Raw genomic sequence first — 22,581 nt, 5'->3', positions numbered from 1 at the left:
TTCTGTGACATAAACCTCATGATGTTTTATATATATATATATATATATATATATATATATATATATATATATAGTCATTTAAACTTGTAATTTCGTCAAAATACGTAATTGCCTTTAATGTTATCAGGACGCCCCCTCGTGGCGCCGGGTCCGCATTTTGTACTATGATCAAGGTGAAATGACAGTGAAAGTGTGTGTTTAGGTGTGTGTTCATGGTGTTTAGGTGTATAGTATTTGTTCATTGGGGGTTCAGTATGGACGGGTGAGTGTGCGTGTTTGGGGGTGGATTCGACGGGCCAATAGTGGACTGGTCCAGAGGAAAAATGCCAGGGCCGAAATTTGTTCCCAGTCCGACCCTGTCTTTATGTACTCAATGGATACCTTGATTCAAGTACTTGATAAACTGAGTGTGGAGTCTGAGTATTTTGGTTTGCAGTTGTCATGGATCAAGAGTAATACACAGGATTTCATTGACTTTGTGGACTCAGCCATCAGAAGTATGTCTGTGGTAAAAGTATCACACTTGTTGACATGCATGTTTCAGTGACTTCACCCTTGCAGACTGAGCGATGCCTGGGAAGAGGTTATGGATTCATGAGATTTCAGGACAGAGGTGTTTGACGATGACAACATCTTTGCAGGAGAACAAAGGTCCAAGTCTTTCAGGTCTTTGTACAGTCGGTCTTAATGTGTGGGTGTGAAACCTGGGTGCGTATTAGTGACTTAAAGCGAGGACTGGATGTCTTTGGTATTAGGTCTCTCTAGAAAATCCCATGTAGTGGTAGAATGACTGTGTAAAATGAGCTGTTACTTTGAGAGATTTAGATGAAGTGTACTACTTGCATGGTGAGGGAATGTTAACTATGACATTATGGCCATGTGGTGTGCTTCTTTCAGCATGTAGGTGCCTCAGTTCAGAGGACCCAAGCAAATGGGAAAAGCAAGGGAATGGCCATGTATCACCTGGCTGTGACAAATAGATGGTGTAGTGTAATGGATGTGGCAACGTGCATCACCAGTGCATGCTCCCAGACCTGACCTGACCTGCTCTGAGGCAGTATCTGGTGCTCAATAGATAGCATCTGTTGCAATCCAAAAACTGTCTGGTACTCACCAGTTTTTAACGAATGTTCAACTGAATGTAAATAGTACAACCAAAATAGTATGTCTTGAAGATAAGATACTGTTGTGCTCACTCAGTAGCATCTAGTGATACTATCTAGAAACTGTGAAGAATATAGTGACTTTTGTGTATCCCTTTATCTAGATCATCTTTCTGAAGAATAGACCAGATTGATCACTGAGGAACACCTTAATGCAACACTGGGATTTTGGTCAAATTTTGTGTGTTGATGGTCCTTGGCTCAAGGAAGCATTGATTGAAAATCTTGTTCCTTTTCTTTATCATTGTGAGGTAGGTTTTCCTTTAATCTGTCTTTCTCTGGATTTTTCAGGAATTAGCATTATGGCATTAAAAAAGTAGATCCCGATACATGTCTTTGTGATCCTGATCATTCTCTGGTTTATATAGCAAGCCTTATGATGTCACTAAATGAAGGGTTTCAAGACCTGACTCTGTTAGTTGGCAGATGCCATTATTCTGGTGGAGACATTTGAGTTTAGTTTCTTAATTTATTGGTAAATTAATGGACATTAGGCATTGAAGACCACATTACATTATATCCATGTGCAATGATGGGTTTCACACACACACACACACACACACACACACACACACACACACACACACACACACACACACACACACACACACACACACACACACACACACACACACACACACACACACACGAACATAGAAGTTGCTAAATAAATTCGGTTAGCACCAGGAGAATTTGTTGATGAAAATATGAGTGATCTTGGAGTTTACTCTACAGCAGATGAAACTAGTGGCAACCTGGAAAGGTAGGTATAAGTGTTTTTTTATAATCACTGCATAAATGTATTGACCAACAAAGAAGCAGTAATGCCTCAGTTTAGGACTCTTCATTCAGTTTTCCTCCATCTGAATGATAACGGATATACTTTTGGGCATAACATTCGACCCGACCCCTGTAATGAGGTTATTATGCCATTCCTTCCCGTTTAATCCCGAATAGTAAATTGGGGCTATTTTGATGCATCATAGTTACTTCTTGATCTGTCTTTGTCAGTCTTGAACAAACCTGGCATACAAAGTAGTCAAGTCAGTCATCCGAACCAGATTTGAAAATTTCATCCCGATTCTTGAAATCATTGATTGCACGTGGTAACTTTGGGGTATGCCTAATCTTAATAGATTTCAGTTATGTTCAAACTTCTTTAAACGGGGTGTTCGTAGTGACTACGGCTTGAAACCTGTTTGATTGTGCTCCATCTGGGTAAAAATTTGAAGCAGAAACAGCATTTGTTGCAGTTTTTGATCATGTCTGGCCGATGGCACAGCTCCTTTCTTTTGTTTTCAGGTAGGTTACCAGGTTTGCACTTTATAAGACAGCCTGTTGGGAAGCAAACCGGATTTCGCCGTTTCATTCTATTTCTGCACTTTTTTATATAACGTTCGATCGGCGCCCTGTGGAATATCCGTGTAAGGGCATATATTGGGGAAACCACCCCATTTTACTTCACCGTCCTACTTTTTAAAACTGAATAAATCACTTTGATGAGTGGTGAAAGTTCTTGAAGTCCAAGAATTTCACTGTGTCTGCTTTGCTGTTTCTCCCTCAAGGAACACATCTCTCCAGTCATTAGCAGGCATGACTGTAATCTTAAACTGAACGAATGTTTTTCTTCATGGGGTTCACTGTTCTGTAGCTGATATTTTCTTAAACTCTCAGTACTGATCATGATTGTTGACAAGAAAGAACTTATTAGTTCACTTACTTGTGGCTCCAAAGATATTTTTGTAGGATTACTGGCAATTGTATGGATTTTTGGCTACATACCTCAGACTACTCAGTGGCAGTTAAGTTTGAATTTCAAACCATATTTGCCCTGAATCTGTTCTGACTAAAAAAAAAAGAAAAAAAAAAAAGGATTGATACATTCATGACCTGGATGAAATCTTGTTTTTTAATTGTCAGGACCGGTACATGATCCTTGGAGAAAATGGTTTCTTTGTGAACCCATCAGACTCAGTTGCCATCATGGCCGCCAACCTCTCCGTCATGCCCTACTTCAAACAGCTGGGCTTAAGGGGCTTCGCTAGGAGTATGGCCACCAGCACAGCTCTTGACAGGTACAACACGCACAAAATTGCACATCTACTTGCATGCACTCAGTAAATCTGCAGGGCAGTGCCTTGTTTTAGCAAACACTATAAGTGTCCCTTCATGAATCCATACCCGAGCTCAGTCCCTGGAGAGAGAGCACTCACCCACTATGAATAAGACTGTGAGCTCACATACGTAGAAATTTACTCCCAGCCTATAAATATTGTCTGTTATATAAGACTGTAGCAGAGAAGAATGTGATGACTGAGAGGATGTGATCATAGTTAAACTCATCTGCATTAGCATTGTTGTTCCCGTCAGAGAGACACTAGCGCTGTGCCACTGTGACTCCAAATGGAATGTTGTGCATGGGTAATGTGTCATTTAATATGATAAGCAAACTAGAAAAGATCAGCTATTATGAGTCCACAGGCCTTGTTGAATTGTACCTCATGAAATATTCAAGTCAAGTCTGGAGTCAAGTCTCAAGTCAGCATGCAAACAGTTGGTGGACATTATCATTTGAGACTTGACTCGAGACTTGACTTGGTTGGGTTAAGGCATGCTGGGATATGTTTAACCTAATGTCTTCTATTTTCTTCTCAAAGTAATCAAGGAAATCTTGTGCTGTAAAATGAGCGTGAACTACAAGTGGTTCTCCATGAATAAGTATTGCCACCGTGTCGAACAAGAACTTTGAGTTATGCTTGTTTTTGTTGATCAAATCAGAGTAATACTGTAGGTCCGCTTTGTAGCCAATAATGCATGCTTATAGTCTAAGATAGCATCACTCCATGCAAGGTGGAATGCTTCTTATTTTGAACTGCGCCATTTTGAGTTCTAGACCTCTAGCCTTATGCTTGAGGGCCAGTAATCATTGAACCAAGGTGACTATGTTGTGACTATGGGCGTGATTTTAACAAAGGTGCCGCAATCATGTCGAGTGTAGTTTTGAGTACTGAGTTTAAACTATCCACAAGACTGTGTACTGACTGGGTATTTGTCAAAAGTGAGGCTAAGACATCAGGCAGTCTAGCTTCGAGTTCAGTCTTAGTTGAGGAGTTGATGCATCGCCGTAGTGATAAATAAGGTTGTTGTTCCACTAAACACGGCAACGAAACTGTAAACTTAATAAGTGAGTGATCAGAGACCACTGATGTAAGAGGCATGATGTCAATATTAGTGACAGCAATACCATGTGCGAGAACCAGATCCAGCGTATTTCCACTAATGTGCATTGAGTGCCGAATGCATTGCTGAAATCCTAATGCATCCACAATTTCCATAAATGATTTGCAGAGGGGATCAGAAGGCTTATTTATATGAACATTAAAGTCACCAATGATCAGAATGTTATCTGGACTCGTTGACAGGTTAGAGATGAATGCACCAAATTTATCTAAGAATTCAGAATATGGGCCAGGAGGCTTATATACAGTGACAAAGTAATACGACTGATTTTTATACTTCTGACCTTGGCAATGCGTAATATTCTGAGCAGAGCGGAGAATCAGATGCTCAAACGAGTTATATTTGTGACCCTCAACTATAACAGACGCTCAAAGCGCTTTGCAATAATGCTTCACATTCAACCCGATGTCAGGGTGCTGCCATACAAGGCGTTCACTACACACGGGGAGCAACTAGGGAATTAAGGATCTTGTCCAAGGGCCTTTAGTGATTTTCCAGTCAGGCTGGGATTTGAACAAAGGATCCTCTGATCCCAAGCCCAACGCTTAACCACTAGACCATCACCTGCCTCTACCAGCTTATTTTTCAATCTTTTATCACATTTTTAATATTTGTAATGTTTTATTGTCATTGTCATCAGTGTTTGCTCATTTTTTGACTTTTAATGCTTGGTTGCTGTTGTTGTCTCTTGTCTGTACCTGTGAGCTACATGATATTTATCTATTTATCTATCTATCTATCTATACTTCATAGATACTGAGTTGATGTCGTGAGAAAATACCCTATTTTCGGGTTTCTATGCGTGTCACTTTAAAATGGAGAACTGCAAGAAAGATTTACTCTCTTTTTTCTCTTTGACCCCCCCAGAGTGGAGTGCATGTCTTGTTCATTAGATACCAACACAGTGTTTACTTTTTATCCGAGTTCATCAAGTGAGCGCACATTTTTCGGAACTCAGAAGTTTCCAACTTGGGTTTTTGGAGTTTATTGCCATTTTGGATGCAGCATAGAATTGTCACAATCTGAAATTTCTCCAGAGTTTTCCTCATTCACACCACAGTGTCGTATTTTAGCACCATAGACAAATCACCTACTAACTAGTCACTGACTGGCATGAACTGGTCACTTTGTTCAGCTCTTTGGAGCCTTCAGTCACCAACACAACACTGCTGTCTGCATCATTGTCTTCTGTACATCTCCATGCTTCAAAGCCCAGGATGTGCTGATACACTTCGTGGTGTAGCGTTGCACCCTGGATCGTTCCCAAGTGTCGGCCTTTTTAGGAGAGTAACAGGCTCGTATGAGTGTGTATGTGTGTGTCTGTCTGTATGTCAGGTGTTTACACTGAGCCATCACCCTGTAATGTGTTTATGCACAGTGTGTCAGACTGTGGTATAAAAGCTTTGATAGATGTGATGGTGTTTGTGGATGTGTATGTAAGCAGACAGGAATAAATGGAGAATGTATTTGTTCTCAGATGACACTCAGAGGAGAGGATTACAAGTCAGACTTATAAAACCAGCAGTGATACATGTAGCTGAGACATGGGCAGTGCAGGAGAAGAAGTTAAATGTTGCAGGAATTAAAACACTAAATTGGTGACAAAGTGTGTTGAGGGGATTTGGACATTTTTAGAAGCACCAGTGAATATGACAGTAAAAGAATGATGACATTAAAAGTGCACTTGATGCATTTCTGAAAATATTACTATAGCTCAAAATGTATGGAAGCATCTGTGTTGGGAAAGTGTAGTGACACGGACCCACAACAGGGGGCGCAAATGAACGGTCAATAGATGAGCCAAAATATAACAATTTAATGTTGTGAATGTGCACAACGAACATACAGACAATCTCAGAATATCATAACAGTCAATACACAAAGGTGACGTGTGGGCAGGCTCGAGGATAGAAGACGTCTGTCCTAAGAAGAGCCGGAACCACACGATTTCCGCCGCCCCAGAACCTGGTGAATACTGGAGCCGCCAAGTCCCGAATTCCCAGGTGATCACCGTCCCCGACTGTCGGATCTGGTACTGCTGGCGAAGAACAAAGACAGTCAAGTGTGGGTGTGTGTACACCCCGTAACAACAACGGTGGGAATGCCACCTCCACCTCTCACTCAGAATGCTGAGGTATTTACAGTGATCCCTCAGAGGAAAAGAGTGCCGTCCTGCACTCACTCAGCCTCCACAAGAAGAGGGACCAGTACTCCTGCAAACACTCACAATATACAGCTTATTAGAAACACAAATGGCTGAGGATATTACCTCCAATGAAGTATGATATCTCGGCAACGAGGTGGAGATGACGTCTGGTCTTTATGGAGTGAGATGACGTTGAGTAGATGGGTGACAGCTGTCAAGAGGTAATGAGCGACAGCTGTCACCCCCGGCTGTGTCCATGGCGGCAGCGCCCTCTCGTGCCTGAAGCCCGCACTTCAGGCAGGGCGCCCTCTGGTGGTGGGCCAGCAGTACCTCCTCTTCTGGCGGCCCACACAACAATCTGATGATCATTATTCAAATGAAACAGCAAATTTGAGAATTAAAAAGAAATAGCACAAATGCTTTTTAATGTTCAATACATCGATGCATTATTTGACTCATAAATTAAATTACGGTGAGCTGAGTCGGGACGCAGCCGGCGCGGTGCGGCGGCACAGGAAAAACACCTCCGTGTTGATAACCATTTGTAAAATCCAGGCGGCTTTTGATGGCTTTCAGTGGAGTGAGTATATGAGAAATTGTTTAACAGCTGGACATGTTCCAACTTGTCCTTAAGGCTTCCAACAGAGGTGTTTTTCCTGTGGCGGAGCGTCGCGGCAGCTGCGAGCTGACGCTGCAATCCGCCCGCACGTCTTTCATTAAAAAAATCTCCTTTAACAGTGGAATATCCGGATAAAATGCTGAAACCGACTTCTTCTGAAACTTCTCTGTTCTCTCACGACGTCCTGGATCAATAGAGCCTGAAATGTGAAGGTTTTCAGCTTGAAACAGGCTGACGACAGCGCCTGGGAGTGCTGCACGACGTCTCACTCCGTGGGAACAAAGCGCCAGTCTCTCAGCAACTTCTCAGACGAAGGAATTCCGATGAGGGGCTGGACGACTCCTCCCACAAGCAGTGCTCACAGGCGAATGACGTCACCGACAGGCGTGGAAAAACTCACGCATGCGCACGAGGGTTCAAGCATGTCTGACGTAAAAACATATGAATGAAATCCATATAGTTTTTGAAAAAAATAAAAAGGACCTATACTTTATGGACAGCCCTCGTAATCACTGAAATCATTATGCAGACCGGGCCACCAGAACGCTCCTGAATAATTAACAAAGTCTTATTAATCCCTGGTTGGCAAGACATCTCATCAGAGTGAGCCCATTCAGTCACCTCCCCCCTTAGCCTGTCCACCACATACAATTCACTCTGAGGACAATCAGTAGGGGGTGTAAGTGCCTCTGCGGCCACTTTGACTTTTGCTTCAATGTCTAGGAATGCTTGTCAGACAGAATATTTACTTTATTCATTCATGAACAACAACAACAACAACAACAACAAAAAAACAAATGGTCTTGGCTTCATGATTGTGTAAATCAAGATCAAATGAGAGGGAAAAGGAATCAGGTTTTGAGTTTTTTTGAACTACCTCAATATGACAGCACAAAGTCAAAGAGACTGAAAAACAATGACCAGTGGGCCTGGCTGGCATTGAGATGCTTAGCTGAGTGTAGGTATTCTAGACTTTTTGTGGTCAGTCCAGACCAAAAATAGTGTCTGGACCCCTCCAGGACAATGGTGCCACTCCTCCAGGGTTATCTTGACAGCTACCAGCTCATGGTCTCCAATATTATAAATTTGTTCAGCCGGAGACAACTTTTTGGACAAAAAGGCACATGAGTGTAGCTTATTATCAGCGGGGCAAATTTGCGATAGCACGGCCCAATCCCAGTGTCGGAGGTGTCAACCTCAACCATGAAGTGTCAGCCGGGATACGGGAGGAGCAGCACTGGAGAAGATGTGAAATGCTGCTTGAGTTCTATAAATGCGGCATCACATTCCGGAGACCAAACAAAAGACCGATGAAGTGAGGTGAGAGTCTGTAAGGGAGAAGCTAGCGTACTGAAATTGCAAATGAATTTGTGGTAGAAATGAGCAAATCCAAGGAACCTCCTTGCAGGTGAGAGATGATAAAGGAGTTCTTGGTGCAATCAGATGAAGAGTCCAAGGTCTGTAGCGGTAAATGCAACTCACATTGTATGAGGAATGGCTTCATGTCACCAGATTCCTTGGAGAAGTGCTCCAAGTGGGAGAGCTGACTGCAGAAATCAAAGTCTCTGTCTCAGGACGAGCTTCCGGCTGACGCCCCTGGTGATGAGTGCGCCACCGCTGCAGGAACCCTGACGCACGCATCCCAGCACTGCTGCGCAATTCGTCTTGCCAATGTGACTCGCTGTATTCCGCTGGATGCTGCACTTTGTGCCGCTGAATGCTGAGTTATATAATATAATTATTTTGTAGCAGAATAATCATTTGCTCTCAGAAGTTGGCTGATGAAACCACCTCTAATCGCTCCCAGAATCAGAGGAATTTTCTGCAGCTGCAGCTGTTCTCGTGCACTTCATGATGTGCAGAACGCATTTGTAATCATCTCAAAAGTAATTATTTGTAATATTTATATTGTAATGGCTTGGTAAAAAAACAGTTGCATTTTCATTCCTTCTTATGAATATCTATAAAATTATGTTTATGATAGATTTAACATTTCATCATAATCAGATGAGCTGCACTGACGCAATGACTCAGTGATACACAGTGCTTTGAATTATTTGTGCAATTTTCATGTGTAGTTCACAAAATTAATGCCGGCCAGAGATTTTGAACATTTCTAAATTTTCTTTGTGCACTTGCTTGCAGACATGCACAGTTTACAACAAGTGTACTCTCTGGCATGGCAGACTGCGTACCAGTAAGCGGATCAAATTTGTGCAAGTGTCAAGGTACCTTTATGCATGGCTGACAGAGTGGAAAACAACATTGATACTATACAAGTATGTCTCAATGATGTGGTCTTGCCTAGAGCTGATTGTAGGCCATTTGAAACAAAACCTATTCCCCTTTTGAACACCTATCTACTTGTGCATGCACAATGGTTAGCTATAGAAGCAAGATATTGTGAAGGGACTGACCCCTCTTTTGTGTAAATTTTCATAATTCTGATATACAGTTTCTTCCCTGGTCATGTATCATTCTACCTTCCTCCATAAGGATGGTAGAAAGCAAGTCTGCTGTAGTATTGTCACCCAGTTCATCCTACTTATATTGTACAGAATTCTTGATGTTGGGGTGGGAAGATATCCAGGTCACAATATCTTACTCCCCACTCCATCATGGACAGATGTTCTATAATATGTGAGGGGGTCAATCAGGTCCTTCTTTTTGTACAGTATATTTGGAAGGGGGATAAGATATTTCAGAATAGGAACTATTACTTTTGTATAGGATCCCAATATCAGCAACGGTATCCTAATCATGAGATGAAAGCATGGTCAAAAACAGGCAAAAGTTTTAAAAACACAGCAAGGCACAAATAAAATCAAGAACTATGAGAAAAGGCTGAAGCAAAGATACATGGAACAACAAGCTGGCAGACAGGGGGGGAAAACAGAGGGTTTAAATAACAGGAGTGATTAGGGAAAATGAGACACAGGTGTAGGACAACAGCCAGGAAGAGGACGTAGCAAACAAAAGGGACAAGACACACCCAGACCCAACCCCAACACACAAGAGTGTGCAGTCAGAAAAATACAACGCAAACACAAAACCTGAACATAAAGAAAAAACTAAACATGAATACAATGAAAATACTAAAACCCACACATGAAATGGCAACCCACATGACAGAAATCAGAGTTTAAAAAATACATACTAAAAAAAATCTGTCAGGTGATTTTTATCCATATAAACAATGTAAATACAAAATAATACAAACAGGTATTTTAGATATAATATAAATAAATTGAATATACAGGTTAACAAAAAAAAAAAAAGTAAAAATACTTGTTTCCATTGTGGCCCAACATAGTATATAAATACATAGTGAAAATATGTTAAACAACATTTCTAATAAAATTTAGACAAAAGATACCAAAAGACAGCATAAAAATGGTAGTTAAAAATCAGGAAATGTTATTTAAATAAATACCACTTTTTTTTTAAAAACTAAAAAGTATTATTGAAAATGTGTTTTAAAAATTTTTTTTAAGTGGTATTTTTCAGTTCTTTATTGGCTGTGCACACCTGATAGTGTTAATTGCCGGTGAGTAGAACAGGGAGAGTTTGAAAACATGCAGGGCAGGTGCCCTCCAGGTTAATGACCCGAAGCTAGAACAGACTGACAGCATTCACAGGCCAGTAGTAGATAGATCCATAGACTTATAAACTATATCCAATGACATGCACCTGAAATGTGTTCTTTGTTGCCCACCAAAGGCAAAATTACTTTGTTGGTACAGCTTGATCGCATAAATTCAAAATACAGGCAGCAGGCTATAAAATCCTTAGTCTAGGACTTAGATTAGACATGTATGCACATCATTTAGGAGAGGATAACTCAACTGTTCTTGACTAATATGATCCCAATGAACAACTTGGGATATGTGCCAAAATCTCTATCGGGGACGAATAGTCCAAAAATGACCACACCCTTTTTTGTCCAAAGTATTGCTTCAAATACAGCTGTATTTTCTAAACTGCAGCAGCTACAGTTTTTCCAAAGTACTCAATATGCTCAGAAAGACCAGTACATGTTTAGAAGGGTAAAAAGAGTGTAAAATTTCTAATTTTGATATTTTACGATATTTTAAAACAGTCTATGTGTAAACCATGCTTAAAACCTATTTTTATTCTCTTTCTTATGAATAGTTTTTATTTTTTATCTGTCTTATTCTTTTACTTCTGTTTTTAATTATGTATTTGAATTTTTACATTTTTATTTATTTATATTTTAATTTTTATGTTGAACTGTTCTGTGTGAGGCGCCTTGAGGACGGCTTTTGTTGTGATGTGGCGCTTTATATGCTGATTAAATTGAAATTGAAAATTGAATGAAAGCACTACAAACATGTTTTAGTCTGTCAGGTTTCATGTTAAACATCTCCACAGTCTTACAAATTCTGTGACTGTGATCACAGGGTTTCTCCTACTGTAAGCGTGACACAGCTGGTTAAGGAAGAGAAATACCCCCAAAATGCCTTATGTTACATCTGTTTATTAAAATGTCATCGCCAACTCATTTGCCATCTAATCTTTGGTTGGATTACTTTGGAACAGAGTGATAATCCTGGGCCATTGAGTTGGGGATGACATTTTAATAAACAGATGTAACGTAAGGCATTTTGGGGGTATTTCTCTTCCAAAACCAGCTGTGTCAGGCTTACAGTAGGAGAAACCCTGTGATCACAGTCATAGAATTTGTAAGACTGTGGAGATGTTTAACATGAAACCTGACAGACTAAAACCTGACTTTGCACAGTGTGACCCCTTTACTAATTATCTTATTTCAACAAAAGCTTTGCTCCTTGAAAGTTCAAACCTGAATGAAAATGTTCATACCAATTAAAGCTGTTAAATCATTTCTGTCATCTGTGAAACAATTAACTTAGTGTAAAGTCATGTGAACTGTTGCTTGCAAACAATATTCCTCATTCAGGTGACACATGGAAATTTAAATTTATTGAAGGTGAGATGTGCTAAGGGCCTCTGTGCTACACTTCTGTTACAGCTCTTAAAACTCTGTGAGAATTACAGAATAGCAGGAGAATAAAATATTGCAGACTGCACCTTTTTAAAATATGTGTTGAGGTGCCATTAACTGGCAATGAACCAGTTGTCATTCTGCTGACTCTTAAGGCTAGTCTTAAAACATTAATTTATTTGCTAATAATTAGTTTATGGTTTTACCTCACTGTAGTTCCCTTTGTTCGTTTTTATTTGGTGTTCAATTTGTTTTTATGGATGTTTAAATTTGCTCATACTGTTACAAAGAGTCCACCATCATTTTGGTGGATGATAGTGTGGGGCCCCTTTTGACTTTGGGCCATTTGTCTTTCGTCTTTGTACACGCCTGTGTTAATCCAGCCTCGGTTCTTATTAATAATCCAAACTTTACTTCAGCCACAGCTCTGACACAGCTTTTTACTCACTATTTTAAGAAAGTGTGGACTCTGTGAAGTGTTCGAAGGAATTGATTTACAAAGGTTTTACCTGTTTAATAACTAAGCATCTCTGTTAACGAGCTGTGAAATTGATTTTATGCACACACCTGTGTGTGCAGCCCGACTACGAGGAGCTATGTGGTCATTTACAGAAACTCGGCACCCATCTATGCTATGTGCTTTTCACAAAACATGCAGAAGTGTACAGCATCCACTGGCACACATAGACTGTGGAAAGTTATATGGGCCATAATACATCACGTTGGGATCATGTTATCTTAAAAAGATGGCATTAAATGCAGCATCCAAATGTCCACAAAACCTCACGTAGGGTCATATCTCACTGTGCTTCGAAAGCCTGTGAATGGCCATTGCGAGAAAAATGCAACATGCAACATTCAACCCATGCAACATTCGCTGGGTGGCTATCCTCCCTCACTTTACTCGCAGGGCGTCGCCAGCATCGAGCCTGGATTTTGTATTTTTCAAAGTTGGCAAGGTGACAAGGCTCGTCCTAGTTTGCTCCCAGAGCCATCGCTGGTGTCCTGTGACCCTCTGAATGTACTCACTGGGGCTCCTAACATGAGAGATTCATGAGAGAACTGGGGGGAGCACGCATGAGCTGCAGGGGAATGTGCCATAAAAGAGGAGATGATTCTAGACGAACAGCTACTTCTGGAAGCGGCCGAGCTGCTGCCAGCCTGGCTATTGCAGTGGCAGCACTGTGTCACATTTAATCTTTTATTGTCTGGAGTGCACTCTTTGTCTCCCCTCTCGTTCTCTCCCTCTCTCTATGTCTGTCTCTCCTCCCTCCCCCCTCTCTCTCTGAGGATGTGCGGTGCGAGTTGTTTGATGTGTTCATTGCCAGTGAGGAAATATGACCACATGCTTTCATTAAATGCACAAACTGCTCCGTTCCAGCTCCAACAGTGCACATATGTGTCTTTAAACCGGGAAAATCTTTCTGCTAAATGTGATGTGGACATATAACGTAATATGTCCATCAGAGGCAAAACACAGGAGGACAGAGGAGGACGTACCTGTGCCAAATCCACGTGCAGATCCACCTCGGATCTGCTGTGGACACCCCAAGTGAAAAAAACACATTATTGCTGAATAAATCAAATCAAAGGACATACACTCCTAAAGAGCTGCTGGACATCATCATTTTCATGGAGAAAAGGCTGTTCAAGCACATGAACGATCGCTGTGCGTGGATGTCGGAGCTGAGGATAAATGGATTATACAACCCCTGGCAAAAATTATGGAATCACCGGCCTCGGAGGATGTTCATTCAGTTGTTTAATTTTGTAGAAAAAAAGCAGATCACAGACATGACACAAAACTAAAGTCATTTCAAATGGCAACTTTCTGGCTTTAAGAAACACTATAAGAAATCAAGAAAAAAAGATTGTGGCAGTCAGTAACGGTTACTTTTTTAGACCAAGCAGAGGAAAAAAATATGGAATCACTCAATTCTGAGGAAAAAATTATGGAATCACCCTGTAAATTTTCATCCCCAAAACTAACACCTGCATCATATCAGATCTGCTCGTTAGTCTGCATCTAAAAAGGAGTGAACACACCTTGGAGAGCTGTTGCACCAAGTGGACTGACATGAATCATGGCTCCAACACGAGAGATGTCAATTGAAACAAAGGAGAGGATTATCAAACTCTTAAAAGAGAGTAAATCATCACGCAATGTTGCAAAAGATGTTGGTTGTTCACAGTCAGCTGTGTCTAAACTCTGGACCAAATACAAACAACATGGGAAGGTTGTTAAAGGCAAACATACTGGTAGACCAAGGAAGACATCAAAGCGTCAAGACAGAAAACTTAAAGCAATATGTCTCAAAAATCAAAAAATGTACAACAAAACAAATGAGGAACGAATGGGAGGAAACTGGAGTCAACGTCTGTGACCGAACTGTAAGAAACCGCCTAAAGGAAATGGGATTTACATACAGAAAAGCTAAACGAAAGCCATCATTAACACCTAAACAGAAAAAAACAAGGTTACAATGGGCTAAGGAAAAGCAATTGTGGACTGTGGATGACTGGATGAAAGTCATATTCAGTGATGAATCTCGAATCTGCATTGGGCAAGGTGATGATGCTGGAACTTTTGTTTGGTGCCTTTCCAATGAGATTTATAAAGATGACTGCCTGAAGAGAACATGTAAATTTCCACAGTCATTGATGATATGGGGCTGCATGTCAGGTAAAGGCACTGGGGAGATGGCTGTCATTACATCATCAATAAATGCACAAGTTTACGTTGATATTTTGGACAATTGAAAGGATGTTTGGGGATGATGAAATCATTTTTCAAGATGATAATGCATCTTGCCATAGAGCAAAAACTGCAAAAACATTCCTTGCAAAAAGACACATAGGGTCAATGTCATGGCATAGGGTCAGTGTCAACGAGTAGATCTGATTTGATGCAGGTATTAATTTGGGGGATGAAAATTTACAGGGTGATTCCATAATTTTTTCCTCAGAATTGAGTGATTCCATATTTTTTTCCTCTGCTTGGTCTAAAAAAGTAACCGTTACTGACTGCCACAATCTTTTTTTCTTGATTTCTGATAGTGTTTCTTAAAGCCAGAAAGTTGCCATTTGAAATGACTTTAGTTTTGTGTCATGTCTGTGATCTGCTTTTTTTCTACAAAATTAAACAACTGAATGAACATCCTCTGAGGCCGGTGAGTCCATAATTTTTGCCAGGGGTTGTATAAGGGTGGATTATGCACTGGACATGGAAGATAGGACACTAGATCCAGTAGGGACATCATTCTGCAAGTTGGTGAGTGCGCTGTAAGCTTTATTATTATTATTATTATTATTATTATTATTATTTCACCATTATTGGGAACAGGACAATAGCAAGATAATAAGAGCTGAATGCTGTGTGTGCAAAAGTGTCATTCGTTTTCAGCTGCAAGTGGCCGCTTCAGTGAGATACCAACTGTGACAATGTCACTTGTTCACGTGTTTGGTCACTAATTCACATCTCCAGCTGCTGTTCAACAGTTGCGCCCAGTGAGATAGGACCCTTAATGCCGTAATACTACACAAAGCCGTAAAATGTGTCACAAAATACACAAAACACACCTTTATTTATTTATTAATTACTTTTGTTTTGGTTATGTTGTCATTTTATCCCCAACCGGTGTAAAGAAAGACGTTTTTTAAGTACATCCAAAACTTAAGGTTCAAAAGAAATGGCTTTTTTGATGGCACAAAACAACAAAATTTTTTTACAGCATTGTGTAACATTGTGTAATACTGCAGCATTAAATGCCGCATCCAAACTCCCACAAAGCAACATTTAACACGGTCTATTTAAGATAACATGATCTCTCCATGCCATATTATGGCATGCCCATATGGCTTTACATAACCTCCAACACTTGCTGCCTTATGCACAGCCGGTGATACGTTTGGTGGCAGTGGCGGTTCTGCACGGTGTCATTATCATCTCTCGACCTCTGTCAGTGAATTTTGTTTAGTGCTGCTTCCCTTCATACAACAAACCTCAGAACAAGAGTCAATGTTGCTTCTGGTATCAAAGAGTTACTGTGGTAAAACAGAGTGCATTGTGTTAGATTTTTGCCATTAGCCTGATTCCACTGGAAGCATACTGGCCTTCAAGAAGTAACGTCAGACTATTGAAGAGGAACTTCAGGATTTTACAACCTGTAGGGGGAAACCGAGGTGCGGTGAATCACGTTTGGATACATTAAGGGTAAAACTAAGTGGCAAGTGAAGACAGTTTTTTCCTACCAAAACTAAATTTGGTAGGAAAAAAACAGTCAGTGTCAGTGTCTTTGTATTATTTCTCACAACAGAGGAAAGGTGGCCCAAAAAATTGTTATTAGTTAGAAGACTACCCCGTCCAACTGATGAGCATGTGCTATGTTTTCTCCAGACTATCAGCTATTTGATAACATGACTCAAGTGTGTCACATCCACCCAGGGCACAGTGAATCAGTCTAGAAAGTGATTTACTAGGCACCAGTATCACGTGGATGACATATATTACTTGTTGAACCTTATATATTTATTTTTCCATGAATTATTTCAATAATTTATGTATGTAAACAACTGTTGTCACCTTTGAACAGAAATTATGACAGTTGTATTTATAATAGTTTCTAAAGGACTTATATCACTATATAAGACACTCACACATTACATAGCTGGTTTGCTGGATTATAGTTTGTATATGCATCAGCATATAATTAATAATTCTGAAGAAATCTTTATCTAATCATGTGTTTTTTCATTATATTCTGGGTTGATTCATTGTGCCCTGGACACTGATTCACTGTGACCCGTGAATTAGTGTCCAGGGCACAGTGAATCAAAAATTTTAAAATCGATTTTAAACACCTGTAAATTACACTTGGGGAGAAATAAATAATACAGCCTTATAAACAATAACTTGCTGTATTAAATCCACAATAGACTGAGCTAAACCTATGCATAATATGTTTATGCTGCCACAAAACAATATTTCTCATCCACTGTGCCCTGGCTTCCCCTACTGTATTTCTAGACATTTTGTGGCCAATCTCTTGACAAAAATGAAATTAACTGGTACATTATTGATGTAAAACATAAACACCATAACAGTCTAAAAGGCTAATTAGTTAATGGCCTGGGTCAATCTGAATCACTCGGAGTAAACCACTTATTGTCACCACTGAACAGGTGCAAAAAATCATTAAATGTGACCGCCGAGGTTCTCCTTCTGTAAGCCCCGGCCCATTATCACCAGTCAGCTGCTAAGGACTCGGTGTACAGGAGTACCCCTCAGCAGTTAGCAGCAAAAATGTAATTACAAGTGTCCAGTGGCATGAAGAGGATCCCTGCAACAGTACACATATCAAACTTGAATATAATGGATTCAGGTGGACCAGCGAATTTTGTCCGTTATAATCGAAATCAGTTATGTATATGTCATGTATAAAATGGACAGAATCTGTTACAGCCAGGAGGCGTTGAACGATCTATGGGGAATCCCTAGTATCAATAAGGCTTATGTATTTCCTTGATTTAAAGCCTGACCTTGAATAGGGCCTGCCTCATTTAATGACTGGGTCAAAACTTCATCTGAAAGAAATTAATGCCTGCCTTAAATAAGCATGGGACATTATGTCCATGAAAAAGGTTACATTTGGTCGGGTCACTCTTTTTTTAAGTCAGCTATGGAGTGGTACCTTAAAATCATAATGCCTGATTTATGCTTCTGCAACTCTGTAATTCTGTGGCCATGCAATGATGTCGACGTGTGTATTCCCCCTCGTGTCTTTATGCAATTTACCGCAGGAACAGTGGCTGTTTCTGGATTAATTTGTCCCTCAACGAGCGCCACTCAGACCGGGAGTGACATGTTTAGCCGCATGTTCTCCTTGAATTGCTGGCTGTCTGAGTGGTGTCCAAAAAATGAGGTGGGCTTCATAGATAATTGGCAAAGCTTCTGGGGAAAACCTGGTCTTGTTAGGAGAGACGGCATCCATCCCACTTTGGATGGAGCAGCTCTCATTTCTAGAAATCTGGCCAATTTTCTTAAATCCTCCAAACCGTGACTATCCAGGGTTGGGACCAGGAAGCAGAGTTGTAGTCTTACACACCTCTCTGCAGCTTCTCTCCCCCTGCCATCCCCTCATTACCCCATCCCCGTAGAGACGGTGCCTGCTCCCAGACTACCAATAACCAGCAAAAATCTATTTAAGCATACAAATTCAAAAAGAAAAAATAATATAGCACCTTCAACTGCACCACAGACTAAAACAGTTAAATGTGGTCTATTAAACATTAGGTCTCTCTCTTCTAAGTCCCTGTTGGTAAATGATATAATAATTGATCAACATATTGATTTATTCTGCCTTACAGAAACCTGGTTACAGCAGGATGAATATGTTAGTTTAAATGAGTCAACACCCCCGAGTCACACTAACTGTCAGAATGCTCGTAGCACGGGCCGGGGCGGAGGATTAGCAGCAGTCTTCCATTCCAGCTTATTAATTAATCAAAAACCCAGACAGAGCTTTAATTCATTTGAAAGCTTGACTCTTAGTCTTGTCCATCCAAATTGGAAGTCCCAAAAACCAGTTTTATTTGTTATTATCTATCGTCCACCTGGTCGTTACTGTGAGTTTCTCTGTGAATTTTCAGACCTTTTGTCTGACTTAGTGCTTAGCTCAGATAAGATAATTATAGTGGGCGATTTTAACATCCACACAGATGCTGAGAATGACAGCCTCAACACTGCATTTAATCTATTATTAGACTCTATTGGCTTTGCTCAAAAAGTAAATGAGTCCACCCACCACTTTAATCATAGCTTAGATCTTGTTCTGACTTATGGTATGGAAATAGAAGACTTAACAGTATTCCCTGAAAACTCCCTTCTGTCTGATCATTTCTTAATAACATTTACATTTACTCTGATGGACTACCCAGCAGTGGGGAATATGTTTCATTACACTAGAAGTCTTTCAGAAAGCGCTGTAACTAGGTTTAAGGATATGATTCCTTCTTTATGTTCTCTAATGCCATATACCAACACAGTGCAGAGTAGCTACCTAAACTCTGTAAGTGAGATAGAGTATCTCGTCAATAGTTTTACATCCTCATTGAAGACAACTTTGGATGCTGTAGCTCCTCTAAAAAAGAGAGCTTTAAATCAGAAGTGCCTGACTCCGTGGTATAACTCACAAACTCGTAGCTTAAAGCAGATAACCCGTAAGTTGGAGAGGAAATGGCGTCTCACTAATTTAGAAGATCTTCACTTAGCCTGGAAAAAGAGTCTGTTGCTCTATAAAAAAGCCCTCCGTAAAGCTAGGACATCTTTCTACTCATCACTAATTGAAGAAAATAAGAACAACCCCAGGTTTCTTTTCAGCACTGTAGCCAGGCTGACAAAGAGTCAGAGCTCTATTGAGCTGAGTATTCCATTAACTTTAACTAGTAATGACTTCATGACTTTCTTTGCTAACAAAATTTTAACTATTAGAGAAAAAATTACTCATAACCATCCCAAAGACGTATCGTTATCTTTGGCTGCTTTCAGTGATGCCGGTATTTGGTTAGACTCTTTCTCTCTGATTGTTCTGTCTGAGTTATTTTCATTAGTTACTTCATCCAAACCATCAACATGTTTATTAGACCCCATTCCTACCAGGCTGCTCAAGGAAGCCCTACCATTATTTAATGCTTCGATCTTAAATATGATCAATCTATCTTTGTTAGTTGGCTATGTACCACAGGCTTTTAAGGTGGCAGTAATTAAACCATTACTTAAAAAGCCATCACTTGACCCAGCTATCTTAGCTAATTATAGGCCAATCTCCAACCTTCCTTTTCTCTCAAAAATTCTTGAAAGGGTAGTTGTAAAACAGCTAACTGATCATCTGCAGAGGAATGGTCTATTTGAAGAGTTTCAGTCAGGTTTTAGAATTCATCATAGTACAGAAACAGCATTAGTGAAGGTTACAAATGATCTTCTTATGGCCTCGGACAGTGGACTCATCTCTGTGCTTGTTCTGTTAGACCTCAGTGCTGCTTTTGATACTGTTGACCATAAAATTTTATTACAGAGATTAGAGCATGCCATAGGTATTAAAGGCACTGCGCTGCGGTGGTTTGAATCATATTTGTCTAATAGATTACAATTTGTTCATGTAAATGGGGAATCTTCACAGACTAAAGTTAATTATGGAGTTCCACAAGGTTCTGTGCTAGGACCAATTTTATTCACTTTATACATGCTTCCCTTAGGCAGTATTATTAGACAGTATTGCTTAAATTTTCATTGTTACGCAGATGATACCCAGCTTTATCTATCCATGAAGCCAGAGGACACACACCAATTAGCTAAACTGCAGGATTGTCTTACAGACATAAAGACATGGATGACCTCTAATTTCCTGCTTTTAAACTCAGATAAAACTGAAGTTATTGTACTTGGCCCCACAAATCTTAGAAACATGGTGTCTAACCAGATCCTTACTCTGGATGGCATTACCCTGACCTCTAGTAATACTGTGAGAAATCTTGGAGTCATTTTTGATCAGGATATGTCATTCAAAGCGCATATTAAACAAATATGTAGGACTGCTTTTTTGCATTTACGCAATATCTCTAAAATCAGAAAGGTCTTGTCTCAGAGTGATGCTGAAAAACTAATTCATGCATTTATTTCCTCTAGGCTGGACTATTGTAATTCATTATTATCAGGTTGTCCTAAAAGTTCCCTAAAAAGCCTTCAGTTAATTCAAAATGCTGCAGCTAGAGTACTGACGGGGACTAGAAGGAGAGAGCATATCTCACCCATATTGGCCTCTCTTCATTGGCTTCCTGTTAATTCTAGAATAGAATTTAAAATTCTTCTTCTTACTTATAAGGTTTTGAATAATCAGGTCCCATCTTATCTTAGGGACCTCGTAGTACCATATCACCCCAATAGAGCGCTTCGCTCTCAGACTGCAGGCTTACTTGTAGTTCCTAGGGTTTGTAAGAGTAGAATGGGAGGCAGAGCCTTCAGCTTTCAGGCTCCTCTCCTGTGGAACCAGCTCCCAATTCAGATCAGGGAGACAGACACCCTCTCTACTTTTAAGATTAGGCTTAAAACTGCTGGGGGGTTCCCATGATGCACTGTTTCTTTCTCTTTTTGCTCTATATGCACCACTCTGCATTTAATCATTAGTAATCGATCTCTGCTCCCCTCCACAGCATGTCTTTTTCCTGGTTCTCTCCCTCAGCCCCAACCAGTCCCAGCAGAAGACTGCCCCTCCCTGAGCCTGGTTCTGCTGGAGGTTTCTTCCTGTTAAAAGGGAGTTTTTCCTTCCCACTGTAGCCAAGTGCTTGCTCACAGGGCGTTGTTTTGACCGTTGGGGTTTTACATAATTATTGTATGGCCTTGCCTTACAATATAAAGCGCCTTGGGGCAACTGTTTGTTGTGATTTGGTGCTATATAAAAAATTGATTGATTGATTCATTGACTTCTTTATATGATCATCCTCTTCCAAACTAATGGTACGGCATGTACAATTTCCTCCATGAATGAGCATCTATTTCGGATTCCATGTTGTGAAGATGGTCATATTTGCGGACCTTTCTACCAAACGTATTTGATACATGACTGAAATGTAGCCGCCGCGACGTCCGCCACAGGAAAAACACCTCTGTTGGAAGCCTTAAGGACAAGTTGGAACATGTCCAGCTGTTAAACAATTTCTCATATACTCACTCCACTGAAAGCCATCAAAAGCTGCCTGGATTTTACAAATGGTTATCAACACGGAGGTGTTTTTCCTGTGCCGCCGCTCCGCGCCGGCTGCGTCCCGACGCGCGGACCCGTCCGCACGTCTTTCATTAAAAAAATCTCCTTTAACAGTGGAATATCTGGATAAAATGCTGAAACCGACTTCTTCTGAAACTTCTCTGTTCTCTCACGACGTCCTGGATCAATAGAGCCTGAAATGTGGAGGTTTTCAGCTTGAAACAGGCTGATGACGCCGCCTGAGAGCGCAGCGCGACGTCTCGCACCGTGGGAAGTCCTTAAAGCGACAGTATCACCTCAAAATCTCTCATCAGCCGTTAAAATTTTCACTGAAAACCAGCTTAATTTTTCGAACCATGTCCACTTCGATGTGTCTCACAGGTTTAGAAAAAATTTTGATCAAACAAAGCGCCAGTCTCTCAGCAACTTCTCAGACAAAGGAATTCCGACGAGGGGCTGGACGACTCCTCCCACAAGGAGTGCTCACAGGCGAATGACGTCACCGACAGGCGTGGAAAAACTCACGCATGCGCACGAGGGTTCATGCATGTCTGACGTAAAAACATATGAATGAAATCCATATAGTTTTTGAAAAAAATAAAAAGGACCTAAACTTTATGGACAGCCCTCATATATTACAGTTCAGGCAGCAAGCAGCATTTTGTTAATAA

General features: G+C 40.5%; 1 protein-coding gene across 1 annotated transcript in view; it reads left to right on the top strand.

Moving 5' to 3' along the window:
- The window catches only part of pgm5 (phosphoglucomutase 5), a 92,113-nt gene that overhangs the window by 13,789 nt on the left and 55,743 nt on the right, over positions 1-22,581 (top strand). The window contains exon 6 of the mRNA XM_034170520.1: positions 3,084-3,238. Within this exon, the coding sequence (XP_034026411.1) occupies positions 3,084-3,238 (155 nt within the window). The remainder of the gene's footprint in view (positions 1-3,083; positions 3,239-22,581) is intronic.

The sequence above is a fragment of the Thalassophryne amazonica genome, chromosome 5 (genome assembly GCF_902500255.1).
Source record: "Thalassophryne amazonica chromosome 5, fThaAma1.1, whole genome shotgun sequence".
NCBI lineage: Eukaryota > Metazoa > Chordata > Actinopteri > Batrachoidiformes > Batrachoididae > Thalassophryne > Thalassophryne amazonica.
The sequence above is the reverse complement of the archived record's forward strand: the minus strand, read 5'-3'. Positions and strand labels throughout refer to the sequence as shown.